Below are 12,170 nucleotides of genomic sequence, written 5' to 3'. Positions count from 1 at the left end.
GGATCACCATCTGATGGTCCCTTGCGTTTACATCGGCCTCTAAAAAGGTCATCATCTGAAGTTCGCTTGCGTTCCCTTGGGTGTTGTGTCCGCCACTTTGGCTTGCTGGTCGTGATGCAGTAGGCAGTAGTTACTGCCTGTTTTGAATTTGAAATGTGCTTACAAATGTATGCGGAGAATAGAATCACAATTGGAAAGTGTTCACCTTAGCGTCCTCATATTGTAAATATTGCGTTCATTATTTATATTAAGTTTTTTGTATAGTTTTCGTAATTATGTACTGGCAATGTACTAATTGCCTGCTGAAGAAGAGAATTGCATTTATTTAACATTAATAATTTTACCTGGAAAGTTTTGAATCTATGAGTAACGTGCACGCAAACATTCAGTAGACCATATACGCAAGTTACGTACGTAACAGCGTCACATTTTTCATACCCACTACTGTCCATCTAGTTATGGTATAGTTGAACTACGATTGCTCCCCCATCTTGTAAAATGAACTCAACTTCTTGCACGATCAAGTGGTAGAGTGGAGATCTTTTGGTGCATGGTATAATATCCAGCGTTGTTGATATTGCAGTATATTGGGTATGGAAAATCTATAGGAGCAAGAAGTGGTAGTTAGTTTTAGCTTCAGTTTTTAGCTTTGGCCGCAGCTGGTTTGAGCCAAAGCCTCCCCGTCCCCATAATCATAGCATTTTCTAGAAAAAGGTTATAAAACCAAGTACAGGTAGGTCATGCAAGTCATTTTGTAAAAGAACGTGCAATTGTTGTTTGAATTTATCCCGTCGCGGACGGATATGGTTTCCAATCTTAGTATCTGAACGCCAACTGGTAGCAATTCAGTCGTTTTTATCGTGTCCGTTTTAATCGATCGTGGAAAAATTATTTAATTGTATTCTGGATTTTTTATCAAAAGATCTAAAAAAAGTTTTCAATAGCAAGACAAAATAATCGTGAAGTTATCATTAACAGAGAAGGAAGTCGAGAATAACGAAAACACTTCAAATCCTTGTTTTTGCAGAACACAGCAACGCAGTGTGATTAGATTCTGTTAAGCGAGATATTAACGGAAATTGAAAGTGATCGTGAAGATCGTGCCTATTAGCGGTCTTAATCCGTTTTCTGCTGTTAAGTGCTCATAGTTAATGTTTGTTCCACATTGAAAACTGCATGCTCCACGGCATAGGAATATCATAACTATATCATCGATTGAAGATCATCACGATTGGATTAGGATTACGAATCGACTCGGCGGTTGATTGAAGATAATTCGGCGACCATGCAAATCACGCTTATAAGACGGGTGAGTGCTTACCAGTTTCTTGTTCGCCATTTAGAGCTCTTTATCGAGTTAATTTTTATTAGATAAACTCAAACTGATCGGGCTGTGTATTACCATAATTCACTGCATAATAGTTTCTATTCGTATAATGATCCGCAGATGCAAAAAAGTGAAAATCGGATGGAAAACGACAATCCACAGACAAGAAATATAAAACTGCACATTCGCCCGAGAATGAAAGTGGACAGGTCTGGCATGCCAATTAACCACTTTTATTTTCAACAGACTTGATTTACTCCGTGGTAGATACGGTGTTATGAATATTTTATTGTGACTGTTATTATTTAAACGATGCGATTTCCACTACGTAGTTAGCTCGCGACTCGCTCATCTTTCTAGTTCGTATTGTTTTCCTTTAGTGTCATTCACTTTCATTTTCCTTCGCTTTTTCATCACCTTCCTTTTGTGCATAAGTACAGAAAGATAGAAGATGTATAGCTACGCGACTGGATTATCTATGCTAGCTTAGCTGGCTTAAACTGTGCGATTTTGTAACTTTTATGGCTTTGACAAAGTCTATCTTCTAAGACAACGTTGTTGTCTGGGTCTTGATTGAGGTTTCTTTGGGGCTTGTGTAGAAATCTTTTTTCCAGATATTATTGTCACGGTATATTGTGCTCTGAACCTTAGCTGACTCGGCCTGTTTAGACTATGCGCGCTTGCTATTAGTACTCTTCATACTTGCTTTTGCGAGTCATGTAATTTCATTACTATATTGTATTTTGATTGGGTCTTACATAATGCACCTGACTCGGATTATCTTTATGGCGCCGAACCTGGAGTATTTTCTATTACTTAAGATACGAGCATATAGGGTTTGTAGATTTTTTGTTTGACTTGCGATCATAAATCACATTTTGCACTTAATAGCAATAATTTTCATGAAGTTCAAGCCGCATGGAATTTCTTCGGTTCTTACTTGATGCGAGCCGCCATGGTATATGGTTTTGAATAATTTGATTTCTTCTTGTATTGGATCAATTTTAAAGTCTCAGCTCGCTTTGGTAAATTTCATGCTTTTTGGTTGAAAATCTTTTCATGTCTATAAATTGATATCGTAATCATTAAATTATTAACCCCGATCTTATAAATTGATGGATAATTGCTATTTCATGGTTGAGTTTTTATTATGATGTTATTGCTATTAAAATTATTTGGCGAGATATTTAAGATAGGCCGCGACGCCCACCTTACGCTTTCTAGCCAACAAAATTGTTACGATTATGCTGCAACCTGAAACTATTGATACACTATTTATATTTTAAGTGGTATAGTGGTGTAGTTTTTATATGCTCTTCTTTGATATAAGACAGCTCATTTATATGATCAATTATCACTACGGTTTATTGTATATGCAATATTCACCTAAGATGATAGTTTGAATTTGAATATTTGAGTATTCAGGAATTTTTAAAAACGCTTCTTTCGTGGTTATTATGAGGAAATAATAAAGGAAAAATTAAAATTTTAGTTGAAAAGTAAGAAACTAACATTATGATTCATAATCAAACACAAATCTTTTGCACTGAAGGTGATTCTTGAATGCATGCAATTTCCTTGTTTGAATAATGTTACATGCTACTTCCCGCTTTCAACCTCCTACATCTGTTGTTTCCAATTATCTGAATGCAAAGCCCAAATCCGATATATTCTAAATCCTATGTATGCAAGGAAAATCTTTCGCAGATTCTCATTTCGAACGTAGTTGTAACCGGTTGTGATTCTCGACCCTAGGCAGAAGAAATTTGGACATGGTTCTTCTGATTATGTCGACATTGTCCGTATAGTCTGATCAGTTTCTAGGGCCAGGTTAGAAAGTATGCATTATCTAACACCTCTTTGTCTTACACCGTTCATCATCATCAACGGCGCAACAACCGGTATCCGGTCTAAGCTTGGCTTAGTAGAGAACTTCAAACATTACGGCCTTCCGCTGAGATCCACCAATTCGTTAGCCCTAACAGCTGTCTGACGTCCTGGCCTACGCAATTGCTCCATCTCAGGCAGAGTCTGCTACGTCTTCTTTTCCTACCATACATATTGCGCTTATAGATTTTTCGGGAAGGACCATCCTCACTCATGCGGATTAAATGATCCACCCACCGAAACTTATTGAAACGGATTTTATCCACAACCAGAGAAGTATAGTATCGGTCATTAATTTTGTCATTATATAGGCTACGGAATCGTCAAACCTCATGTAGAAGCTCAAGAATTCTTCGCAGGATTCTTCTCTGGAACGCTGCTAAAAGTTCGCAATTTCTCGCTAAGAACCCAAGTCCTGGAGGAATACATGAGGACTGACTCTATGATCGCATGTTTCGACCGAAACAGTTTTTTCAAGTTGAAATAAGTTCTGCTGGCTGCCAACAACAGGGCACCGATTTTATCGTCGTAATTGTTAGCTGCCGTGATTTTTAGCAGGAGAAACTATCAACGGTCTCATAATAGTAATCTCCCATCTTTCTTGTTCTCACTTCACCAGTGGGATTTGAAGTTGTTGGGTCTTTGTTGTGCTGACATTGCCACCATGGACTTCATCTTGCCTCTATTTATGTGCAGCTCGATATTTTGCACCGATTGCCGCCTACTCGATTGGGATGAAAGTAGACTGAACCTTTCGGGTTGTTCTTCCCATAATGTCAATATCGCAAGGGTAGGAAACTATTTGGATGGACTTGAAGAGGATGATGCCTTACGTATTAACATCAACATCGCAGATCACTTTTTTCGGGACCAGGCTAAAGAGGATGCATGATAAGGCATCCCCGTGTCTTACCATAGACCTTTGTTGATATTGAATGGTCTCGAGAATGATCCTGCTGCTTTTATCTGGCTTCGCACATTGTTCAGCGTCAGCCTAGTCAAATTCTCTTATGGCTGTGTACAGTTCTACCCAGCCTATGCTATCATAGGCAACCTTAAAATTGATAAAAAGATGGTGCAACTGATGTTTTCCCATCGCTTGTGCACAGAGAAAATCTAATCTCTTTGGTATGGGCCGTTCTGGGCGTATAGAGCTACACAGCCTAGCTAGATAGCGAAGAATACCTTATAGATAGTACTCAGCAATGTGAAACTTCTATAATTGCTGCCCTGCATGATATCCTCCTTTTTATGTATGGGACAGAAAATACCTCATTGTCAGTCATCAGGCATTGATTCACTGTCCCACATCTTGAGCATCAGTTGATGAACTGCCGTCGCCTCCATATTTAATTCGGCTGTAACTCCATGAGCTCCTGCGACTTATTGTTTTTAAGCCGATAAATTGCACGAACACTTTCTTCCATGCTTGGAGACAGCAGCATTTGTCTCTCGACGGGACCTCAAACTCGCTGATATACTCAACCCATGGCTCCAATATGTCCATTCGGTCGGAAATTAGATTCATTTTTTGTCTCGGCAGGATGATCATCAATATGTATAATGCTTCAACTTGCTGACTTTTTGGTAAAACTTTCTTCGTATCAATGATAAAGTTTTTTAGGTGATTGTAGGGATCATTTGTCGATGCTTTATACCCAGGGCGTCTGTTAGCTGCGGTTATTACAGTATCCATGCCCTTGTTTATTGGAGTTACGGATGGCCTTGTTGTGAATGGCTTTAGTATTCACTCTCACTTGATTGTCAGAAGGGACTGTAGGCGGTGTTGTAATTCGAGTCCCAAGTACTATGACAATGAGGGGGTGACCCGAGTCTATATTGCCTCCTCCCCTATATATTTTGATATTCATCAAGGCTGAGAGATGGCGGCGTTCAATCAGAATGTAATCAATTTGGTTGAAAGTGGAGTCTGGCGAGGGCTATGTATGTTTGTGGACCCCTTTCGGCGCAAACTAGGTATTTCCAACAACCATTTCGTGCGGTACTGCTAACTGAATAATCCGCAGTCCGTTATCTTTGATATCCTTATTTATGTATTGCCTCAATAAGTTACCCCTGTAGCCCGAGCACCACTCTTATGGTTGCGATAAGGCTAGCTGATTATGACAGTTTCGATTCCCGTCTTGTATATGGTTTTTGCAAGGTAAGGTCTTACGTTACCTCGGAATGATTTAATTTGTGTCAACCTCATTTGTTTACTGCAACTAAGGCTTTTATAAACACTGGACATCTTTTGCTGCCTTCACGCCCTTTTTCCCCTTGCAAAGAATACATTGAGGCTCAGCCCCACTTTCTGAACATATGACTCCCTCCCCCACATTTTCTGCAACTTTTTGACCTGTCACCGTCCCCGGTGAATTTCGTTGCTATATGGCCAAATTCTAGACATCTAAAGTAGCGCTTAAGAGGCAGCTGCTCCCTGAGTCGACATATGGACCCACCTATTTTTACTTTACCAGCTTCTAGCAGTTTGAACGCTTTTAGCTGGTGAGCTTATAGTTGCCGTTTGCGTGTTTTCCAATGCCTTCCTCAGTCTTCTGATTGCGGAATTTAGCGAAATGGGTGGTCCGACCTGCTATTCTAAGGCCTCACAGATAACCTTCTTGGTCGTGATTTCATCAATCTTTTTACATTGTATCAACATCTCCTACTATCTAGAACATACTTATGCCTCTTTCCCTAAAGGTTTCTCCGCCTTGCCGAGGAAGTTTTCAGCGGCCTATAGCTCTAGCATCAAATCTCCTTTTTGGGATCATCTAATTCGACTGACGCTTTCTCCAAGGTCCATCAGCTCGGGATTAGTTTTGACCTTCTTGAGGATATTGGCCATTCTGACCATAATCTTCATTCACGTGTTGCACTTTTCTTACCGCTAACCTCGGTCCATGCTTCCTTGGTTCCTTTCTGGAGTTTTACCTCCCTTGGGTCAATTGGATCCGGCGCCGGTGTTTCCATGATCTTGGTTACTTTGTTTGCCTTTCATTTTGCCGGTGAGAGGCCTTTTGCCTTTTCGTGTCCTGGGAGGATCCGAAAGAAATGTTCGTACCCTTTTTACTTCAAGCTTATGTACTTTGGATATATATACTTATATAAGAAACTAGCAAAGCCTTCCATACCTAGAGCGTATAGCTTACATCCCGACTTGTTTTAAGGTGTGTGAAACAAAACCTCACTAAAACCGATTTAATGTCTGTCTGTCCGTCTGTCACACGAGGTTTACTTCGAAACCGACATTTGGTTAAAATATGTGGTCTCTGAACCGTTGTGTGCCCACATACACGGCATCACATACACGGCACTAACACTAGCCCTTATACGCGGAATTTTTCTCGCGCAACTCCCATCACAGTTGAACGTGTGGAAGACTTTTCCATTTCCATAAAATTTCAAAGAATGTGCTGAGAACTGAATCCCCTGTGTATAATCCTTTTGCTTGGAATTGGGAAATATATGAAGAAATGTTTTGAATTCTTAGCTATGTATGAACTGAAAAGCGAACATAGAAAGTTCCTCACATAAGATGAGCAAAAAACCTAGCTAGCTGAAGAGCCCAACATCCAGTATTCCATATGCTTTAAGGGGTGGTATTCTTTAAAGAATAAACCTATCTGTTTTCTTGTTGCTTATTTTGCTGCCCTTTGAGAATAGATGTAGCATTCCATCGTCTTATGGAATGGGGCAAACAACTATTCATCGATTTTAAGATTTTGATAGTTAAACAAAACCTTATTAGAATCGCTTCAATGGCTGTGTGTTTGTCCGTCTGCCTGTCACACGCACTCTTTTCAGGAACTTCTGCACCGATTAACACGAAATTTCGGTCGGAAGCTGGGAACTATGAATGCCCACACTTGTAGTAAATTATAGCGGTTATAACGGCAAATGGGGGGTGTACAATTTTTGTTCACCGAATGCGGTCATGTTGGGTCTTAACTGAAAGGTCTCAATTTACAATTTTAAAAGCCGGTTTCAGTTTTGACATTTATTGGAAAGGCGGAGAGTGGGGGGAGAGTCGAAATTGATGATTTATTTAAGGGACCCATTCTTAGACACTACCTAACTGAAAAATCTAAAAAAAACATGAAGCTGCTTCCATACGGTGTTCAGGCCTCCAGATTTACTTGGAACCCTCTCAAGTTTATCCTAGAGTCTCAAGGGGGTCGTATGTTGGCGCTATATAACTTTTATTTCTTACGCCACCCTCAGCTCTCACTCCAAATTTCATGCCAATTGGCATTGGCTGAAAGAATTCAGAGATCGCACCCGATTTTCAGCCTCAATAACAGGGCTAACATCGCCTTAAAGTGAGTAGTCTGATATATTCATATACATTATGGGCTACGTGCAAATTAGGTAGTTCTGTGCCCAAATATACTTACATAAGAAACAAACAAACCCTTTCATACCTGAAATTTTCGACTTGTTTTTTAGTCTCTGGGCTAGTCTCCATAAAACAATTATATGCGCAAAAGCGAAGAAGACACTACAATCAGAGAATGCAGTAACTATGATCAAGACCATATTGTCGATTAGAGAGGATCTAAATCCTACACAGCGATGAAGCAAAGATCTACCTACAGATGGGGTAAGTAACAAATGAAGACGTGTTACATAAACCTCAACCAATGTGTTCGGATGGCTCAAGTGGTTAGAACACTGGGCTGTTGTAGCAGAGGGTCGCGGCTTAAATTTTACTGGTGGTAGAGGGATTTGTTACCGTTACTGAATGTCGGATGCCAGTCGACTCAGCTGTGAATGAATACCTGAGTCAAATCAGGGTAATAATCTCGGGCAAGCGCAATGCTGACTACATTGCCTCCCACAGTGCATCGTGCGGTCTTGAATGCAGTTCTCTACCACACTTCAAGGCCGTGATCCAATGTGGATTGTTGCGTCAACGGTTATTATTATTCACGTCCACCTCCGGTAACTTATTAGCGTCACAAATTCGTCCTAAACTACGATTCACTGGCACAACGAAAAAATAAGGTCAATTCCAACCTACCACTGATAACATAGTTCGCAGCAAGAATTGATTGTAGAAAAAGTAAATTATTGTTCACATTATTATAAAACCTTACCCGTTTTCAAAATTGGATTTTTGTGCTTCGACAAAGTCGGAAGTCATTTGCCAGAATGCTGCCGAGAACTTCTTTTAAGATTTTGTGTAAAACAAAAAAAACCTCTGTCTGTCTGTCCGTCTTTTTCTCGTCATTGGAAGGTGGAAAGGTTCAAAACCTAATGCTGGCTACTGCCACGCAATTATGTAAAACTTCTACTCACTAAAGCCACCTCCTTCTTATTCCACTCTCCCCACAGAACTCCTATAAAGTATTGCGTCGCAGGGTTGCATCAGCTTTTAACTGCGGCTCATTATGGTTCTCTTCCTCCCTTGTTTTCGTCGTAGTTTTTCCGGCCTTGGCCGTTTGCAGTTCTTTAACATCCTGGTTTCAAGCATCCGTTGACTCAAGCGTGAACTCCACAATATTTTCGGGTGTTAAGCGCCTGTCTGTGACCGCTTCCATTCTTGTTCGGTGCGTGGTGAACCTGGAGCAATCAAATATGACATGCTCCGCATTCTCAGCCACATTACCACATCTTGGGCAGTATGGTGACCAAATCGATGTAAATAAGCAAGATAACCTCCATGCCCACTTAAGAATTGCGTTAACACGTAGCTAAATTTCCCATGGCTTCGTTAAAACCATCTCTGAATATCCGGAATGATGCGGTATGTCCAACGGTCAGTTTGTGGCTCGTCCCATCTTTTTTGTGACTCTTCGATAGATTCCCACCGTGCCAGTTTCCGTCGAAATACGCTAGATTCCCCAGCTGCATACGTTTTGTCGTGGAGTGGCCGGTCTTCATTCGCCAAGATGTCTATGGGGAGCATCCCTGCTAGTGCATATGCTGCTTCTCCTGATGTTGTCCGATACGTACTGCATACCCGGAGTGCACTTAGCCGATACGCCATTCCTTAATTTCCGCAGTTTACTTTGTTATCTAGAAAAGTTGCCCAAACTGGAGCTGCGTAGAGTGGCACGGAGCTGACTACCCTAGAAAGCAGAAGACGTCGACTTTGTCTTGGCCCACCAATGTTCGGTAGGATCAAATTACGAGTGACAAGATGTGCTCCTTTCGAATTTCGCTTGGCATTTGAAATTTTTTTACGGCTTTGCCAAGATACAACACGTGACATTTTTCCCTATCATACGTCGCTCTGATAATGGTTATTATTATAGTTTCTCCGGAAGACAACTATTGCGTGGACCATCCGAGTTACATTCCCTATTGGCTCGAGAACTTTCTCGAAATTGATGATAAACAGCTACTCTCTATCGATCAAGCTTTCCATGTGTTCTTTGCTTCGTTACAGAATAATTTTAGCTATAATAATATCTTCGCTACATCAGGAAGCAGTTGTCGACTTCAAGAGAGATGCCCTTGTTCGAAACCGAAAACAATATTGAAGAGGCCTTGACTTAGCTTTGTAATTTTGATGGTTTCTTCTGTGTTTGTTTGTTTCGGGATTTGTTTTCATTTGGTTAAAAAATTACATTCGGTTTTCCTTTATTCCTTGGAGTTATGGCCGACTGAATGTTTATTCGTTCGAGATGTCTCACTACAGTCTGATTCCGCCGGAGCTAAATATAATTGCTTCTCGAAAATAGTGAATTCCAAAGGGTTTTTGATTGCCTGATGGCTGTGGTAATGAAGCGTTAAGCTCTTGTTGTTCTGGGTTCGAATTCCAGTCGTCATGGGTGTATGTGTCCGTCATGTGTTTGTCTCGCTGCTGTGAGCTTATCACTTATACAGCGCTAAACGTGTTGATAATGAAACTGAAGCACAGTCTCATTGAAAAAGGGAGGGAAAACAAGGAAACTGTGTGGTTGCCCTATGCTTCATTAAGGAGTGAATAGGAAACGCTAAAACAGGGTCTGTGTATATTTGAAGCACAGATAGCATTTACTAAGTCCAATTCCGGACCCCCTATAAGCCAAATCAATACCAAATTCCTCAACAAAAATTCAAAATATTGCAACACAAAAGTGAAAATTCCACGGGAAATTTTCAATACCAAATTGTTCACCCTCGACGGCAACTGAGTCTACTTCTATTTAATCTGATGATACTTTTTCAATTTTGTCTAACAGTCAAGTCGACATTCAGGAAACTTTCAACTCGAACTCGACGCAACTGACAACTGTTGAGAAATTGACAATTTGTCCAATCGCTATTTCCACAGAACACCACGGAGACAATTCTTGTGAGGAATTCCATGAAAAGGAAATCCACAGTCGATTGATGGCAGATGTAACATGATGAAAATTTCATTTGAAAATCTGTCAATCTGGTTGGATACGTTGCTGAGAAGTCCTCGAAGGAATTGCCTTGTATATGCAACAGACTGAATACCAGAATACGCGAATATGTACATACATTTATTACCGTGATAGGAAGGGAAAATATCATATGTAGTGCTGGGAAGTAGTTTATTCATAATTTTCCCAATTAATTGGAGAGAGATACATCCAAGGCAATATTTGCAGCGTTTCACCCAGCTCATTAGTTTTTCAACCTCATTTTCGACTTTGGCACTACAGAATATGCTTGATTGCTGTTTGCCGATTCTGTTGGTTTTCATTTCGTAATATTGACTCAGTATCGAATGCAGCAATTAGAGATCACAACGAGAAGTTAATCATATTTGCGCGTGTCTAGTACATACTCGTATGTTTACAATAAAATCCCAATAGCGCCAATATGCATCTATTTGAGCAGATTATCTTTCAGATGAAACCTGATGCTTTCAACACTCTCTTGCCTGAAGTCATAGTGGCACGGAAATTCGATGTCAGTCGCGAAGGATGCAAAGCCATTCTATGGTAATCCCACTTCCATATCAACCTGTTTATGACTTAGGCGGGAGGAAGCAAGCCCCAGTGCAGGGACGAGGGGGAGGCTATTTTACGTGTGCTCGCACACCTGCTAGTACTGTAGTGGCTGCAACTGTGCAGCGTACGGTTATTAGCTACTGAAGGCATTAATTACAAGCATTATCACTGGTTTACTGAGACCAGATTACTGAAACTCACCAGTATTGTTCCTGCACATGTATAGAATGGTGTTCTGTGCCTCTGTAAACTGGGTTGGACATTGAATGCATCTTTTTGGTGTTAAGAAGCTTGTGCTTAGCGTAGTTACGCTGTGAGCATGCATCTGCGGTATTGTTTGTTGTAAGTGAACTTTGAAATAAAATTAACTTATCAGGTGCGCTGGTGTGCGGTGGAAACTATGTGAACTCAGATGCACTTTCAGCTTTAATGGTGTCGTCACATTAGCTATGTTTCATTTCATCATCCTTTGTGGGGTGACATATTGAGAACACTTCTTGCATAATTACTGGGTGGCAGTGTAGAAACGAGAACTTGCACAGACGAAAATTGACTACTTCTATCGGCAGATGTTGTGGTTTCATGCAAAATAATGCTATACAGGAAAGGAGACTATGCTTGTAATTGGTGTAATTCAAATTAATAGCAGAAGTTGGTCGATGTTGTAATTCTTGAGGGTAACTTGCTTACCTCGAAATGTAACAATTTAGGTTAGCCGTACATATCATCCTTTTTTTAATAGAAGGGAAATATCATTTAAAGAATCATGGCAACTTGTTGGATCGTCTATGAAGAGACACATTCTTAAAATTTATGAAAAATCAAACTTGACATTAAATGGTTTTATTAATTTGTTAACTTAAAATTACTTTACTCCTTCGCCTTTGTTCCATTTACAAGCGAGGTTGGCTCATGGTGATCAGTTACGCCATTTTGTTCTATCAAAGACCTGATCTGGATGCAGTCGTGATGTATCTGGAAAACTGTGTTTCATGGATACTGTTAAGTTGTTCTAGTGTTTTTTTTCCTTGATCTTCTCT

General features: G+C 40.3%; 1 protein-coding gene across 1 annotated transcript in view; it reads left to right on the top strand.

Moving 5' to 3' along the window:
* The first annotated feature begins 577 nt into the window (after positions 1 to 577).
* Positions 578 to 12,170, top strand: part of LOC119646141 (putative mediator of RNA polymerase II transcription subunit 12) — a 65,113-nt gene continuing 53,520 nt past the window's right edge. The window contains exons 1-2 of the mRNA XM_038046498.1: positions 578 to 733; positions 1,028 to 1,309. Coding sequence (XP_037902426.1) covers positions 1,286 to 1,309 — 24 coding nt within the window. The 5' untranslated portion in view covers positions 578 to 733; positions 1,028 to 1,285. The remainder of the gene's footprint in view (positions 734 to 1,027; positions 1,310 to 12,170) is intronic.

The sequence above is a fragment of the Hermetia illucens genome, chromosome 1 (assembly GCF_905115235.1).
Source record: "Hermetia illucens chromosome 1, iHerIll2.2.curated.20191125, whole genome shotgun sequence".
NCBI lineage: Eukaryota > Metazoa > Arthropoda > Insecta > Diptera > Stratiomyidae > Hermetia > Hermetia illucens.
This window is presented reverse-complemented; position numbering and strand designations above follow the sequence as displayed.